Consider the following 18,438-nt stretch of genomic DNA (forward strand, 5'->3'; position numbering starts at 1 on the left):
GCTTCATCAGTGTGGTTGAAAGGACAGACGCGGATTGCTATTAAAGCTTATTCACAGACTTTCTTCTTATCTCCAATCCACCATCAGATACTTTAGAGGTGTGTACTAGGAGCAGATTTGCTTGCCATACTGCTGTTCAGTCCGGACAGACTGTAGTCATCGATTCTACTCCAGCCAGAACACTTGCGCAGAAGATACACACAAAAGTGCATATTGTTGCTTTCTAAAAGGTGTTTTAAAATTTCACATTTCTCAATGACTTCTTTAATGTCTAAAAATTGCTGTCAAATCAGTTGGTCTGTGCAAGATTTTAAGCAGCATGACAAGCATACTAAATATTTTTTTAAACTTTTCTCCATGACAAAGGCCATTCAGAGTAAGTCTTACTGTCTTTACTTTCTCAAGTACTTCTCTTTTAAGCAGAACTTGTGTCTTACAACTTAGTTAAAAATTCTATTTTTCGAGGCAGAGGTGATCTAGTCCCCCCGCCCCTTCCCGTTCTGTCACAACTTCACAGGACCCTGGATACACAGGGAACCCGTCTCAGGCACAGAATTTGCTGTCCTCGCTCATCTGCCACAAGACAGCCCATGAATTCAGGGATAATAGCATCCGCACAGCAGAAGATGCAGGAGGTATTCACTGAAGTTCTGAGCTGCACATAATGACCACATGGACCCTCCTCCTCCCACACACCTTTCCCTCCAGCAGACATTAACTTTTCTTCTTCATTAAACTACTGTTGTCTTCTACTGCCTATTTACCTTGCACGCTTTTCTGAGTGGAATCCCACTGTAAATACATACAGTAAGTGTACAAAAATGGAACCTGAGAAGTGCTGTTAACTGAACTGAGAATTTTCACACTTAGGTGTATTCACAGGAGGACACCTTTTTTTCAGTTGTACTACCTATGCAACAAGTATACAGCGTGAGACTTTTTTTCCCCCTTAATGTAGGAAGTAGAAGAATTTCTGCTAGAAATACAAATTTACCAATACAAGTAAGCGATTGAATTGCTCCCCTACGTTCACAACATTAGCCTTCATAAGAAAGGAGCAGCACGCACCACTGCTGTGTAGCGATGCCCCTGCTGTTAACCACTGTAGTGTTGTAAAGGGGCATGGTAGCACAGGGGCTGCAGGTGACAAAGTGACAAGAAATCCACTTTTGTGTTCAGCTGTAACTTGTGCTCTACCAGAGCGTACTCTACCAGGAGGACGTTGAGAGTCGTAGGTCACCTTTAACAAGTAATTTTCTTCTGCACGCGTCAATATTATCTCCCATGGAAAAATGTGAAACATTTATAAATACCTTTATGGAAAGGCAAAAGCAGCCATTCTCGATCAGGCAGGAAGCAAAGGCTTCTTTAAAACTGTTTAATTACATGTTTCGGGTAAGCATAGACAATACAGGAGATTTACCACACTCTTAGGTATTTCCTTTCTTTTCTCTAGGCTTGAACTATTCATTAAGGATGTCTCTCAATCAACATCCTTGCTCAATCACTTTTGCTGCAAAGAAGGGTGCTGGAATAGGACTATTGCAGGAAACTTCATTCCATCAAGGCATGATTTTCTGTGGGCTTTTTTTCTCCTTTAATAACCACCTACCAGTCTTTGAAGATATTCTGAGAGAACCCTGCCTTCCAAGATGCCCTGAAGAATGCCCTGAAACCAAACGGTTGGAGTCCTAGAAATGCTGAAGCCCTAGAAATACTTAAATCAATACCAATATGTATGTTGTAGAGCTGAAATTCTCTTTTTCCTTGGCACTGTGCCACTGATGCCTGGTTTGTGTCCGGACGCTTCTACATCAGTTTTGTTTTCTTCTTCTTTCATTAGCCTTTGGGCTTCTTCCCCCATTTTCTTTCGTTGCTGCGCTGCTTCTCTTTTTTTTTTCCCCCTTTCTGCTATCTGTTGTTGTCTGCAATTAAAGAAAATGTGAACTGCTAAAGAACACGAGTCCAATTTTCAGCATACTTTAAGTTCCTGTCAGAAATGGGTTATAATTCATAATTTGCCCAAATATTTTACAATCTAAAAGCCACTCAGTTCTCAAGGATTCAGTGTGTCAGGGGAGAACGTAGGACAGTTGTAAGGCCCAGAGCTATTTAGACAAATCTAATGCTTCAAGTAACAATACTACCTGTCTTTTTCAAAATCAGACCAAAACAATTTGACTTGCCTAGGACATTGGCTTGTGTCCCTCCTTCCCCTCAGCAGAGGCATCAGAAGCTATCCTCTTTGTAATGCAAGTACTACAAACATTTTCTTCATGATCAGATGAGATGACAACTTCTAATGTTCCTTTTCATGTATTCAGCATCTGTGTTGTATTCTATTGCTCAGTACAGATAGAAACAATAGCCTTTAAGGAAAAAAAAATTAAAGTCTACGGTTGTATATCCTTTTAGCATTATTTCTTATCACTGCTATAAAACCCCAGACATCATTACCTGCTAGCTCAGAGAATCTGTCGACAGAAATAGGTTTCTAATTTCAACAAATACATGGCTGACTAGAGCAAAGGAAAAAAGTAACCCCCAAATCCACTTGTTTTATTCCCCACTTCAGCTAGAACACATCACTGAGTGGCGCTGGGGCAACAACTGGATCCATACTCCAAGTGCCACGTTGCAGCTCTCTCCTCGATTGCATAAGTAGTAACAGAATGATGTTAGGAGGTCGCTCCGGCTTCGCATTCAGTTTATTAGATTAGAAAAATCTGTCAAGCTGCTTGCAAGAGGACTTAAAAATAAAAGTGAAGCTTCATTAGTTTGAAAAGGTGAAATTTAACACAGATTCGGTAAGAATAAAGATGTGCTTATTAAAAGAGAATCAAGAATTCTCATTGACAAGGCCGAAAGGAGTTAACTTTCAACATGCCTAAACTACCCGTGCGCATCCACATCAGTGTGTAAAATGCAGAGAATTAAAAGCTGTCATCACTGGATGCAGCCGTGTCTGGTAGATGCCAACTATGGACAAACTGGACACACAAAACTTAGAAGTATTTGAGGTACAAAGGCTTCATATTATCTTTGGACTGGGCAGGACAGGAGAGGGACTGCACTTATTCAGTACCTTCACGGTTTCCCTTCATTGATTATTAATGGCCAGAAGTTTCCCTGTGCTCTGTTAAGCTGCTCTGCTGTCTGTCATGGAAGAATGAAATTAGTAATTTGCATCAGGATCTACCTCCCAAGTTAACGGAATTCCCAAGGGTGTTTTTGAGGTGATGACCCACTGTTGTACATTCCACCAGAAGGCCAGATAGGTGACAGTGCTGTCAGTCTAGCATATGCAGAGTAATAATGTTTGCCACTTTACAGTAGCAGATTTTTGTATGTTCCCTGCACCTCTGAACCGATGCAGAAAGGAAGACGGTATATGCGCGCTAGCCTGCATGTAAAGGCAGCGGTATTCCAAAAAGCCACATGAGGCGTTAAGCAGTGCTGCTATTCATTTGCAATTGTGAAGTGAGGACAGTCACAGCAGATCATGTTTCTGCCCCACCCTATAAACTGCACAACACACAACTCCTCTGCACAGAGAGGTGGTTTCCATGCACTCCGCTGGCTGAGTGATTTTATTGGACTTCAGTAGCATCCAGATGAGAGGAGACCTTCACATTACCTCAGACAGAGGAACTGAAGTCACTGAAAAATAAATACAAGCAATAAATACAACCACAAAGTGATTACCTTTTCACTGCTCTTTTACTTGGTCATTATTCCAAACATTGATCTCTATTCCAAACTTCCTATGCATATTCAACATAAAGCTACGACCTTTCAGGCTCAGAAAAGGTTTCGTTTCTCAATAAAGAGGCACCTATGATGAACTACAGCCACATGTGACTCATTCTTTCTGGGTTCCAAAGCAAGAATTTGAGCGGAGTTTGGATGGAATGATGCAAGCTGTTTAAACCAGGGAAGTATTCATTCCTGATGTCAGCCTTGCTTTGCATTCCTAACACAATTTATGCCCGGGAAAACCCAACTCATTGGTTAACAGAACACTAATTATAAGCACTGTTAGCACACCGTTAGCAGACCTTCTTATTCCAGCGTGGTTTTACTTACTGTAGACCTACTGAATAACTGTTAGAAGAACGACTTCATACTATTCTTTTACTTCAACACGATTATAAATGTACAAAAAACATCTTCACACACGAGACATTTTATACAGTGCTGCTTATTCAGCCAAAGAGCATTTAGCTTCACTGTTCCTGTTGGGAAAAAAAATAAATTTGTTGGCATTTAGAAAGTCTAAAGGTGCAGATAGGTATCTACAATTTGCAGAAGCAACCAAGTTCTAACTAACTTCAATTAACTGAAAATCCAGTTTAAAGGAAAATCCAGTTTATCGTCCACCAGGTTGATCACTGCCTGGAAAATCTGGGTGCATCTCAGCCCAGAATCTGCTGGGGAGTGGGGAAGAAAGAGACTACAGGAACTTTGCAGGCACTAGTAGCCTACTGCTCAGCACTGTCTTCCAGAACGCTTTGGTCTCCAGGAAGCCATATTGGGCTTATTTCAACTGCTGCACATACATACCAAGCCACCAGAGAAAAGGTCACAGGATATAGTCTTCCCTGTTACTTAACGGAACACAGCCCTCCGTTACTACACAAAAATGGTTCCAGTCTAAGACACTTCCAGATATTAACTGAGCACCAATAGGTACCCAGACACGGGCAGCTAAGGGAGATCCTTACTTTCTCTGCACATGGATTTCATTCTCAATAAGCACTGCTGGAGTAGAGTCAGCATTAAAACGGCTGCAGGCTCAAAAAAGCATGTATTTTTGTTCTTAAAAACTCGGATCACAGAAACATCTCCTGTGTCTAGTTTAAACGAGTTGAAGATGTTGTTGTGTCAGCTTGAGGGTTTCTAATGTTATTTTTAACTCTTTCAGAGGGAAATGAGCGCGCACATGTCACCCTCCGTGAGCGAGGATGCCGTGCCCAGGCTGAAGCCCGCGCTAACCTCGAAGCTTGCATCCCGGAGTTGAGCACAGAGAGGCGTCACCCTGTGAAGGCTTGGTGTGTTGTAGCAGTTGGTGCTGTGAGGCCTGGCGGCTGGCAGCAGGGGGGAAGCGGCTGCTGGGGGTGCCCTCATTTGCATAGCCCAGCCCCCTCCGCGTGCATCGGAACGCCTGGGTCCCCCCCGTGGCAGTTTTTGACCGGTCCCTGCCAGTTGGGTCAACGGACCCAGCGCAGGCGGCGGATCCCGCTGGGGCTCCTCTGCCTGGGGTAAATCCCTCGGTATTTGTGATTCAGGAGAGGTGAAAACCGAATCTACGGGTCTCCTTGGACAACCTTCAGGAGCTGTGGGCTGCAGATGGGGGGGCGCCCCCCTTGTCTGCCCCAGTGACTGGTCCCATTGCTGATCAGAAGTGGAACAGCTTTAACAGGTGAATCTGCCGTTTCTCTCCTGGCCGTTGTGGGAGCTGTTTCGGGGGTGAGGGAGTACCTTGAACTCACTGGTTATATTGACGAACTCTCGGTTGCCTAAATATGGGACCGAGGCTGGCTCAGACATGGGTGTCTACATTAGAGACATCCATGCTTAGTCAGATGAATCCCACCCCGATCTCCTGTGTTCCTCATCAGGTCTATGGCAGCTCTGCTGTTAGCCTTTACTGAAGCCAAGTACGGTTTCTGTCTCTTTTCTTTTTCTTTTTTTTTTTTTTTGGTTTTTTTTTACGTTTGTTTTGTTTTGTTTTGTTTTGTTTAACAGAAAGGAAACCCAGTCTTAGACATTCATTTGCGGAAGAAAGTTTGTGTTTGAAGATCACACTTGGATCTTCAAGTAAGTCTAATTAGATGCCTTTTCCTCTCCTGTTCATCCCTGATAGGCTTGGGCACTGTCCGTTTGTCCTGTTTCTGAGGACCGCTGCCCAAGGCAGCTAGCATTGCACATGGACAGCCTGTATCTCCCGTTGCACCGTGAATTTTGTTAGCAGGAGCGAAGAATTTTTAGGGTATAAGCTAACTGAATTGCACTGAAGTGAAAAAAGTGCTGTGTAACTTCCAAGAGATAAGAACGGAATATAATTGGAAGACAAATATTTTGAGCAAAAGATGCTGAAAAAGCATCTTTGAAAAATTATTAGCATAGCGCTATGGTTTTTTATTTAGGATTTTTATATGTTTTAGATTTAGAGTTTGAATTTCAACAAATTGAGTTGAATTGGTGTGGATAACATATTCAAAGGGCCACGTATTTCTTTCAAAGAAGAATAAACAAAGTAGCACCTACAAAGACTGTTTTGGCTTTCAAGTGTTTTGTATTTTTGAACCCAAATCTGCCAGTTCCTGTTAAATTAAAGTGTTCTAGAAAAATGTCACAGATTGTATGATCCACCCTTTCTAAAAAATTATTGTTGATGTTGCTTAGTAGGGACGTGGTTGGGCTGAGGCCCCTCAAGACATATATCTCCTTTTGTTCAGAAGACTCTCGGGCTGCAGCAGGCACCCAGACATCACAGAGATAATAGAGGATCCCGAAAAGAAGCCAGCAAGTTACAAAGGAGGAATGGGCAAGTAAAAGGCGAAAGCCTGAATCCCATCTGTCCTAAGCAATGATGTGCTCAGCTCTGGGCTGGTGGCACAGGCCACCTACAATTCAGGGTCTCGGGCACAAATCTTGCGCACTTAGGTGCTTATGTCCTTCCTCACAAAGGAAAAGAACATTAAAAGGAGATGCCTGTTACTTAGTTCAGTAAAGGGAAAAGAAACTTCTACTTAGATCTGTTTGCCTCTTTTGGAGGCTGGACTTGAGCACAAAGGAGACGAGTGCCCTAGTAGCAGGCTGCTGAGCAGGCTGAGGGGATGCAGGGAGTCTGCTCCCAGGGAAGCTCTTCCACTTTGTATAATCTAGTTACTCTTTTATTGGGGGTTTGAAGCCAAGTACCCAGCAGGCACACCATAACTCTTCTCTCTCTCTCTCTCTCTCTCTCTGGCCCATTAATTGTCCTGATACCACTCCAGATCTCCTGAAAGTGGGACGCCAACTGTTAAAGGGAGATTCTCGCCTCAGGATGCCTGCAACCTCAAGCTCAGCCTTGCGTGTGGTCCGTGAGAAAGCCACGGCTCCAACTGCAAATCTGAGTAAGTAGGGGATGCAGATATGGGACTTTTGCAGGGAGCGCCTCAGCCGCTGGGCTGTTGGACAAGGTGAGACCTGTGCCAGCCAATTCACCTTTTAGTGCCAAATGCCTTTTGATAGAGATGCAGGTCTCCTGGGGACTGTGGGGACATGCTCCTCCTCCATCGGGAAAAGATGGCTGAGCTCCTGGCGTAAGAAGGGCACTGAGGTTTAGAGGTCAGAGTTGAGGCAGGTATGGAAGATGGCCAGAGCAGTGATCTTTAGTAAAAAAAAAAAAAAGTCTTTTTTATATTTAAGAAGCTTTTTTCTCTCTTCTGCTCATTCGTTATGGAATATGAGTCAAATAAGAGAAACCGATGCTATACACACTGCACGCTCTTAAGTATTTGTTTTAAAATATGTGTGAGGTCAAGCTGGAACAGGCTTTGCAATTTGTGTATCTACTGCAGCAAATGTTCTGCTCTTTCTGGCTGTTTTCCGTGGTTTTCAGCCCGCTTCACCTGTATGGAAGGAAATACTGTGCCTATGGAAAGGCCATTATAGATGTTCTCTTAGGAGATTTTTTTTTTTCTTGGTGCTCTGCTTGTAATTTACAATCTGTATTATTTATGCCAGTGTTGAAAATAGTTTTCTGATGCCCTGCTTAAAATATTCTGAACATACTCCAGCTACATTCTACTATGAGCACTTCCACCAAACATCAGTTTTTATTTAAAGTAATTTTTCATGACATAACATGCATCATAGCCAGAATCCTGTGTTGCTGTTAAATGGTTTTCTTTACAGTTTTCCAGCTGTATTCCTCCTCCCCATGGTAGAGTGTTGCCAGACTGATTAGAATACACAAATTGTATTCCCTTAATCTTCCTTCATAAACAGTGCCCTGTAATCCTGTCATCATTGTTGTTGACCTTTTTTGGAACCCCGCCTTTTTAAAGAGAATCCTGGGATTTGAACTGTTTGAACTGTTTTCTGAGAATGGATAGATTATTTCCTTTTCTGTTTTCCTCTACATCCCCTCTTTTTTTTTTGTCTGCCATTTTCTTATGTTCAAAGCGGAGTTATGCAAAGAATTGATTTGGGGTTTGCTGCCAAATCAAAACATTAAAGAAAACCTTTCTCTCAGACTGAACAAAGACAATCTTCAATCTAAAATATTTAGAATGCTTAGAGATATTTTAATGCTTTAATTAATGTACTTAATTTAATTCAATAAATTTTAAATTTGTTTAATTAAATTAGAATATTTAATTATATTTTTAAAAGATAAAATTTTAAAAATTAAAAATGGAAAGGATTTATTTTTAATTAAGAATTAGTTAAATTAAAATAATAAAACTATCAAAATATTTGTCCCCCTTTTTTAAACTCAGCCATAAACAACTAAGCAGGTCTTTGCAGATAGCGGTGGCATTTTGAACATTTGCTTGCTTTTACGTACGTAGCTATATAAATCCTGGGGAAGCTGTGTTTTAGATGCCTTCAATCTCTTTTGGTCCTCACCTGTCGTTATGATTCCGAGATTAGGAAGAGCCTGGAAGAAGGGGGAAATGCATGCCCAGTCCCTGTTCCAATAAATAAACCACAATTATGAACAGAAAATAAAACCCAGCATCTGATAGAGCAACTAGGCAGAGGTTGCCCAACTTTGCCCAAAACTCTAGATTGTAGAACTTACTTTTCTCAGGTGTGTTGGGTGCAGGGGTTAGGCAGGGTCTCCTGATGGAGGCAGGGGAGCTGTGGGAAATTCAGGCCTGTTTTTGTGTTTTCGTCTCTTTGCTGTGTAACAGGATGCTTTTGAAGGCACAGAAGCTCAGCAAATTGAAGTGCTTTACATTCTGAGGACAAGCTGTCTCTGTCAGCGCTGTTTCATTTACAGCTCTGTTTCACTGGGTGACTATATGCAAACCTAGCATCAAGAATGATTTCTATATCTATATATACACACACATAGATATATATTAAGAGGTCATGTTTATGGAGTCAGAAGATAGGTAGTTCTGTGGTTTCTATACTTTGGCAGCTATGAAAGAGTGGTGAAGTTGCAAATAAGAAAGACTTACACCAAAAGACTAAATTAGCTTAAGAGATTTACTAAACTCAGATGCATCCTGAGTTTTAGGAATCCAGTTCTGCTCAGCTGTCAGTGTTCCTGTCACAGATATTACTTACACTTCTTCCTTTTTTCTATGTTGTAACCTTACCATTTAGATAGCACATGGACAATCAAATGCACACAGGAAAGTTTGAGCTTTATTCTTATAGAAGGAAAAATATTACATGCTCAAGTGCAAGCAGAATTTGACTTTTGAGGCCAGAAGACCATGCCACAAGGTATCCAACCATCTGTAATGGCTATAAATAGCAGACTGGGATGCTATACTCCAGGCATGCATGTACGGTTGTTGTGTGGCTCTGTGTAAGAAATGTATATACTGGCTCCATAGACATAGGTACGTATGTGATGGGGTTGCATACTGTCCTGGCAGACCAAGTATACCTAAGCTGTTCTACCTTGCCCAGCCAATTGCAGTGCTGTGGCAGGACGGTGTTAGCTCCCTAAGCAGTGGTCCTCCAACCCATGGGGCAGATGTGCACACACGTCTGACGTACCGTCACTGCCTTTTCTGCCTCTGCCTGGGTTGTGCCAGCTGGCACTGCCTGCGCTCCTCATCGTGGGCAGCACAGCATGCAGTCGTGGGGTTGCAGGCTCCCCTCTCCCCTCCATGTCAGCTAGAGCTAGGTGACTGTAGTGGTGCTGTCAGGGCAGCAAGGAGGCTAAAAGGCAGTGCAGAAAGCATGATGCTGTTTGCAGCACTCTCTTAGCTCAGTGCCGTTGCCCACTGAGCAATAAAGTGCAGGGACAGCACTTGATACTGCACTATTTCACCCAGTGTCTTGCAGGCAAGAAGCAATCCTGGAAAACGTTGCAGCACTTTGTTGGCCATCGCTGTGTTGTTCTTCCCGTTGCACAGAGCGGTGCACAGCTCTGCTCCTAGGGAGTGGGTGTGCTGCCGCTTGTAGCCTGCTGCAAGGTGGGCTGGGGCCAGAGTGACGGGCCTCTCAGTGTTGGATGCCATTACGTGTGGCATGAGCGTTTCCGTCAGAGCATGGTGCCAAGTTGTCTTGCCTGCCAGCACTGTGACACTGAGTGGCTGCAGCATGGAAATATATGTATGAATGAATTTCAAATGAGAAATTCATGATGACTGAATATGTGGTATCCTTTGTGGGAAATGGTGGGTAAGACACTCCTCTTAGTCAGGGGAGTCTCAGATCAGGGCAAAACAAGTGTTATAGCCAGTTCAGACAAAAGAAATGGTTTTTGAGAAACGGCAGCCTCTTTCATGGTTAATGCTGCTTAGGTGGGTTGTTCTGGGACTTAGATGTGTGAGCTTTCGCAATCACATTGTCACAGCAACAAAAGTAGTCAACTGGGGTACAAGACGTGCACATCACCATCAGTTCTGCAAAGGATTTAAGAACGACTGTGCAGCTGAAGGTTTATCCACCCCAGTGGGGGATGATGGTATCTGCAGATGCATCATGGAAAATATAGCAAAAATGGGGTTCATGGTAAGTCTGCAGCTGCTGGCTGGGGGTGTCTGTGCGTGAGACGGCGCCCAGAAATTCTCAGGTGAGAGATGCTCCCCCTGACCAGCTGTTTAAAGGCTGTTGGAAAGTTATTTCCATTCCCTCAGATTAAAGTCATCGTACAATATTGTGGCTTTGCAGTGTAAGGCCCAGATATGGCTTTGGACATCTGCCATTTGAGTGACAGACTGAAAAAAATCCTAACTTTAGGGTGGGTATTTTTCCAGGTGATAAGACTTTCTTAGTGGCTCTACCTACTACTGATTGTAGCAAAACGAAAGCGGTTTTCCCTGTACATGCCAGGGCTTGGGAAATAAAAGCTGTGATCCATAGAAAGTCAGAAATCAGGTAGATGGCTTAACACCCCAGAAGCACTTGAGAGCCGCGCGTGATTATTGGACTGATTTAAGGCTATTAGAACTGCTTTACTGTCCTTCTGTGTGCCACGAGAACCTGCATATGTGTGTACATACGCAGACGCATATACCCTATTAGCCTATACACGTGTATATGTACATATGCATGTATGTGTACATCGTCTCAGAGACCAAAATGGAAGCGGCTTTTCCCCCAGCGCGTAGTGTTTTCCTATGGTTTAAAGCAAGCGAAATCTACAGTTACAGTTGTGTGCTGCTGCAGGAGCCATGTGAGCAGCCTGATTCTTGTATTGACGGCTGTAAGAAAGCAAACAGGTGGTCACAACAAATGTTCCTAGCCGTATCCTAAAAGGGCTTCTTTAGTGTGAGGGGTTTGTGTCCAAATGGTTTTTCTCTGCTCTTGTTTAAGTGCCACTTCTGAAGAAATGTTGCAAATCCAGAACAAATCACGTGCTTGACATCAGGGTTGTTGGAAAATTCATGCAACTGCTAAAATTCACACAGGATGGGCAAAGGGATGATGCTTGTTGTTCATCGTGATTTTTAAAACAGCCTTTGAGTTATGATTTCCACTGTGTTTTTACTCGTCCCTTTTCTTTTCCAGGGATTAAAACCAATTTTAGCTCTTCAAGCAACACAGGCTGTACCTCAGTGCCTGAAGCCCATGTGTCGGCTGCTGGAAGCAAAAGGTCTTTTTCTCACAAGTAAGCAAAGCCATTTTTCCTGAAGAGTGAGAGAGTTGCTAGTGCAGAGATAGACTACTACGTAAGGCCTTGCAGCTAATACATAAAATAGCACTAGTGTGAGTTTTGAAACAATTTGGCTAACACTATGCTCTTGGGCAGCACTTACACTGATGAGAACTGTAATATGAGAAAGGGGAAAAAAAAGCTATATTTTTTGAGACCAAAACATGTCAATAGGCCAGATCAGCCGACAGGTATTTTTGTGTTGTTTGTTCATAACAAGTATGGGAGATACCCTCAGGTAAGACAGAAGAGACTTCAGCTGGAGTGGAGGAGGAGGCAACTGGGTATATGTTGCTTAACAGCAGTACCTCTAAGAAGTTAACCTTAACCTTTTGGTCTTATCACTGTTTTCTCTTTGTAATAAACTGTCAGCTTGGCATGTGCCTTTCCAGGTCATGACCTTATTTTTTGTAGGAAGAAGTAGACAATATTGCCTTTGATGCTTTTGTATTCAACACCCTTGCCCAACCTTTCTGTAACTAAAACTATATGCAAAAAAAAAAAAAAAAAATAAATGAGTTATCTATCTAAACAAATCTTTCAAGAAAGATTTCTGTAAGATTTCTCCCTATCATTTGTGAAGTGCAAATCCAGAGAGCTTGTGAATGCGAGGATGAGGACATTTGGGTGGAGCAGCGCACATTGTGCTCCACCCACAAAATCCCTGCTGGTTACATTTTTTGGAGTAGGTGGAAAGAGTTCAGATTGACAGGACGGGTTTCCTGCCCTTTGTGGAAGTGCTGGCAGGCAGGCCGGGACTGGCAGTGGGATACCTCTAGGCTTAAGTCACACAGATGTCTCTGAGGTCGGAGTGTGCCCCAGCGCACAGAGATTGTCAGAATGATGCTTAATGAGCAGTTTCCTATCTGTGTCATGAGACTGTTCATTAGAAAAATAAACATTACCTAAGCACTCTCTAGATTAAATCTAACCAGTAAAGGTACTGGCCGGGGGTGCGTGTGTGTGTGTGAAAAATACTAAGTATCATATGAAGCCCTAAAATCACCTTACTTGCAGTAAGATTCTGTATCATTGCATGTATTTCTGTGCATTTAAATGTAACTTCAAATTAGAGCATCCTGACCCACTTAATTAGACAGAAGTCCTCTGTAATAATGCTCCTTCAATTGCATTGCTGCATTATGCACAGTCTATGTGAATTCTGCCTCACCCAAGAGTTGATGCTGTACTGTACGAAGTGGAAGGAGAGGTCTCCTTTGCGATATGTTCTCTTTTAACTGTTTGACTCAACTTCCTCTGAAAAATCTCAGTGTTGTCACAAACCACAGTCCCGCACTTCATTGTAAAATAATTATAAAATCACCCAAACCACAGCAGTGTGATGAAGGTTTGCAGCAGCCACTTTCCTTATAAACTGTTCCATTTTCAGAGGGGGGACGAAACCAAGTTAGGGAATCTTGAGAAGAGTTCTTGCTTCATAGTGCTGTGGTATTTAAATTTTTATGTTCAGGCCTCTTTGGTTGGCTGGATTTGCCTTTTTCTTTTCTGAAACCAGCCCTTTCATTACAGTTGAGAAGAACAAATTCCATGAGAGGATGTAGGTAGCAGTGTAGCAGTGCAGGAAGACAAACCAAGCGAGCAAGCGAGGAACCCACCCTGGGAAGCTGTGCTCAGAGCACCTCAGTCCTTTGGCAGTTGCCAGCAGCACAGATAGCAGTTGCTTTCAAGCCCACAGTCGACAGTCAGGTTATTTAATAAAGAGTGGGAAAAGAAAGGTAGATACGTATGAGGGAAACTGGAAGAAGGAAGGAAGGAAGGAAGGAAGGAAGGAAGGAAGGAAGGAAGGAAGGAAGGAAGGAAGGAAGGAAGGAAGGAAGGAAGGAAGGAAGGAAGGAAGGAAGGAAGGAAGGAAGGAAGGAAGGAAGGAAGGAAGGAAGGAAGGAAGGAAGGAAGGAAGGAAGAAAAAAATCTGTGGTTTTCTTTGTCTATTTTAATACTATTTCAGCCTGCTCACCGTAGGCTTTGAACTATATCTAAGCAAATGAATGGTCAGGCATTGGACCAGGCTGCCCAGGGAGGTGGTTAGAGTCGCCATTCCTGGAGGTACTTAAAAGATGTGTAGATGTGGCACCTCAGGGCATGGTTTAGGAGACTTGGTGATGTTGGGTTGACAGTTGGACTTGATGATCCTAGGGGTCTTTTCCAACCTTAATGATTCTATGATTCTCTTCTATGATTCTATGAATAGTTGACAGTGGCAGCTGAAGCACCCTCTATGCCAAAGAGAGAAAGGAACAGTGGCTCAAACAAATCTGTTTTCATCACACACTGTGATCCCTCAGGCTGCTTGCCAAGGAGCATGAAAGCAGTCTTAGAGCAAACCTCCATGAGCAGGCATCCCTCTGCCGGTCTGGCCAGGGAAGGCTGAAGCGTGGTTCTTTTGGCCCTAGGCCAGGCTGCAGTCCTCTCATTGCTTAATGGAGTCAGAGGTTCAGGGAATGTGGATGATCTGGTGGAGTCAGTGGGAACCGTGCTATCCACAGAGAAACGTGAAAATGGCCAACGTTTCCCTAGATCACATAATTCAGACTGAGAGCCCCACAGTCAGTGAAAGAGTGTGCAGTGGCTGATGACTTCAGGACTTTCTTCCCGGCCACTCACAGTTATCTACCTGTTTTAGTGTTTAGACAGCTTTGTGCGTGAAATAAGACACATAATGAGTTGTGTGATAAAGATAATCCAGTATGCTTTAACCATGTTGGTTCTCCTCCAGTTGTGGCCTTCATGGTCAGAATAATGGATCCTTATCCAACAAGTCCAGACCCAGCCCACCTGCTTCCCGTGAAAAGGCCCCTTTGTCAACACTGAGCAAAACCCAGCCGAGTCCTGCGAACACCCGTCAGAATTATGGGGCTTCTTTAGCCAGCAGAAGCAACTCAGGCTCAAACAAAGGAAGTGACAGCAGCCAAGTGACGAGGTAAGTCTTTATTTCAGCATCCTGGTGTTCAGCACACTGACTTACCCTCTCTGCACTCAAATGTGGCATCAGCTGGTTGTCTGGCTTGCCAAAGGGGTCGTGTTGCTCCTCAGCATGGGTGTGACTCTTCATATTGGTGGCTCGACAATCAACAGTGTGCTCTATCCCATGTAAAAGTTTTACTGTTTCAGTACTGTAAAATTCAAGGTTACTTTTAGTCAAAGCACTTTGTAGCTGGTTTTCACTCCAAGGCAGGCTCCTTTCCGTGGTTTTATGCTGTCAGTTCTCATGTGGCTTTCCTGGTTCTTTCACAGAAAGGTCCTTTCTCCTTTGGAGAGAGTTGGGTGGGGTTGTATAGAAAATATTGTATGCTCGGGTGAAAATTCACCCTGCCCGGCCTTAGGTACCTCTGTGTGCAGTTTCCTCTACAGGGAAGAAAACTAATACCTGCGGGAGCATGCGACACGTATTGCAGAGAAGAAATTGTTGTTTCTCTCCCTCCCTTTCTCTCTCTTTCCTCCCACCCCAGGCAACTCAACAGCCAAGCACGTCAGATACACACCTAAAGCTAGATAGGATTAATGTAGGTTTCAGGGTGCTCGGCTTCTTAACTCACATGTGGAGCTGAACTCAGTCTGTACGCTTCCTTACCTGGCTGTGTCTGCAGCTGGGTGCCCTTGCCAATGGCCCAGCTGCCTGCTCTTGGGCACCGTTTTGGGTGAGGAGATGGCTAGGTGTTTTAAAGTTAAATGTCTCATTTGAGGCAATGGCACTGAAAACAAGTATGATAAATAGTAAATTTTGTACTATAGCCACAAATCAGCCCTTTTCTCAAGTACTTTGATTTGCCAGAGGGAGTCACTTGTGTGGACACTGAGGAGCCCAAAATGAGCCAAGCGCCATATCAGTCTATGGGATGTGTTCCTTTTTGCCAGGACTGAAGAACTGTAGGAGTGATGTTATGTGATGGTGTGATGGTTTTTTTCTTTTCAGGCGATCAGGGAAATCTATTTCTTGTGGTCACAATTGCAGCACTAAGCCAGAAAATCCGGAGCGGTATTTGACTCCTCTGCAGCAGAAAGAAGTTACAATACGGCATTTGAAAAAAAAGCTGAAGGAATCCGAGTGCAAAGTTACAGAAAGGTATATTTCACTTCAGAAATAAGACTGGACAAGATTTATTCAGGAGCATTAAGGGATGGGAGTCCTGATCATTTTTACTCTTTTCTTGACCATGTAAAGTTTTCATTAAGAGATTGGAAATATGATCGGGCTGATTAGGTTGTTTTCAGGTATTTAAGGTTTCATTGTGTGCTCACTGAATATGTACCGTGCACTTTCGTTACAAATATGGCTGTCTCTTTTTCCCTTTTTTTGAACTTTCCCGATAGAAGACTTTTAAAGGATAGTTCTTCACCAGCCTACTTTAGCACTGAGACCTTTTATACATAAAAAAAGTTCCACCTCGCTCAGAAAATACGACGACAAATGTCCCCCTTTTCCCCTACTGAAAGAAAAGCTCTGACACAAACTAGTGTGCCCGCTTGTGGTTTTGTTGCTTAGATATGGACTTTTTTGCAGTAGCACTTTGTATGGATGCTAAGCGAAGAAGCAACATTGTACATTACACAGCAACAGATGTTCTCTCTTTTACTAAAGCTGTGCTCTGAGAACTGGCTTTCCAGCACACACAACCCAAGCGGGCACAAAGGGTTGTTTGAATGGAGCCCCCAGGTAGAGTCCCAGGGACCCCTTGGTCCTGCTTTGGGTGGCCCGACATCTGTACCTGTGAGGGCTGGATCTCACGCAGGGGGCCCTTCTCCCCACTTGCTTGCAAGTGAGGGCAGAAGCCTCTGGATCCATGCTGGGCTGGGGGGGTGCCAAGCAAGCCCGGTGCAAAGCAAGCCAGGTGCCTGCAGCCCTGAGCCATCCTGCTGTCTGAGGCCACTGTTGGCTCTGGCTATATGTGACGAGCTGCTGGCAGGCACAGGGGACACATCCAGGCAGCTGTTTGTCATTTCCTCCAGGGTGAGGCAGTAGGTGAGATGTCAAGCGCTGTACTGGTTGGACCTAACCCAGAGGCCACCACTTTCACCTCCAAGTGTCCAGGATCACAGCATAGCCCACAAGGCTGCTGGCTGTGTGGCCAGGTTGGTGACTCCAGCTAGGAATCAGCCAGTGCGTCTTGGCAGCCAGCTGACATCTCTGCCAGTTCTCTCAGAGGTGGCAGCAAATGATGCATGGAGGAATTTGCTTCTTCCTTGGAGCATCTTTGCAGCATAGCCACCCCAGTGAGGTGGAGCCTCACATTGACTCTTCAACCAGGCAGTCACCAGAAGTTTTACGATATTTTTATTTTGCTCCAGGGAAAGAGAAATCGAAAAGCTCAAAGCTCAGGTGGAACGTATGAAGGAAGACTGGATCGAAGACGAGTGTAATCATGTGGAGATGGAGCTGAGCCTCTTGGAAGCAAGGAGGGAAATTAAAGAACTCAAGCAAGGTATTGAGAGCATGAAGAAGAGCTTGGCTGAGAAAGACAAAAAATTTCAGAAATACTTCCTAGATGTAAGCATTGAACACAAGAAACTGGAATCTTTGGTGTCGAGCATGGAGATGGCCCTGAAGAGCTCTGTGAGAGATGAGCAGCGCCCAGAGTACACATGTGACTCTGAGGGGAAGCCGTTGTGTACCACGATGCCAGACAGCCCCACCACAGAGGACCAAGCTCTGGAGGAGCTGGCAGGTAGTGGGCTGTTTCTTCATGAGGACACAGCTAACGGGACTGATTTATTTGAAGAGAGTTTGACCACCACAACCTCTGAGTTGAGTGATTCAGCTCCCTCCAATTCTATTGTGAATCAAGAGATGCTTGAAAATGTTCTGGGTGAGAAACTAACTTTTTCCCAGGAGGAGGAGGAGAAAGTCAGAAACATGATGGTGGAGCAGACCATCCAGACTGATGTGGTGCCATATAGCCTAGAAGGGGAGCAGTTCATTCAAAACATGTTCAGAGCTCAGAGCTCAAGATGCCTGTCCTCTAAGCCCGCCTTCTTCCCTGAAGGAATTGGGTCAATTTCTCTTGAAAGCCTCAGTGATTCTGGTATCGTAGTGGACTTAACTCCAGGTGAGCCAAACTCTACCACCCTTTTGTCTCCTGTGACACCTCCATGCAGGAAGGTGGAGCACGGAGTTAATGAAAACCATTTTGTGAAAGAACTTGATTTTACAGAACCTCACGATGATGAAGTCTTTGGGTACGTCAATACTGTTTCTCAGACAGGAATAAAGAAGACATACTGGAGCAGCAGACTCGCCAGCGATCTGGCTGTAGCAGCCCCTGTTGTACCAACTATCATGCGGGCTTTCAGTACTCATGGAGCAGGAACAGATCTCATTTACAGTACTGGAGCGTTGTTTTGCAGTTCTGTCCTAGTCCACCGTTTTGCTCTTGACTATTTGATTTGCCCTATAAATCGGTTTGAAAACATGTTACTTGTTTCAGAATGGAAAAGGTAAAGCCTTTCTACAGGATGTTTGTAACTGGTGTTTTCTGAGAGTACTGCTGCCTACAGAAATAGTCCTCCTGCTCCCAGTCACCATGTTCCCCACCCCCGCACCCCACCGCGCTGGTGTCTTTCTGGTGCCAACATATCTGCACAGT

At 44.0% G+C, this 18,438-nt stretch overlaps 2 protein-coding genes across 2 annotated transcripts in view; one reads left to right on the forward strand and one right to left on the reverse strand.

The window, feature by feature from the left end:
- The window catches only part of MRPS5 (mitochondrial ribosomal protein S5), a 1,175,798-nt gene that overhangs the window by 785,781 nt on the left and 371,579 nt on the right, over positions 1-18,438 (reverse strand). The window lies entirely within an intron of this gene.
- LOC135312770 (syntabulin-like) lies at positions 7,133-18,293 on the forward strand. Its single transcript, XM_064448528.1, is given in 7 exon segments — positions 7,133-7,187; positions 11,695-11,794; positions 14,574-14,777; positions 15,771-15,920; positions 17,144-17,786; positions 17,788-17,851; positions 17,854-18,293. Coding segments are annotated over 7 exon segments (1,656 nt in total).

The sequence above is a fragment of the Phalacrocorax carbo genome, chromosome 3, assembly GCF_963921805.1.
Source record: "Phalacrocorax carbo chromosome 3, bPhaCar2.1, whole genome shotgun sequence".
In the NCBI taxonomy this organism is placed as follows: domain Eukaryota; kingdom Metazoa; phylum Chordata; class Aves; order Suliformes; family Phalacrocoracidae; genus Phalacrocorax; species Phalacrocorax carbo.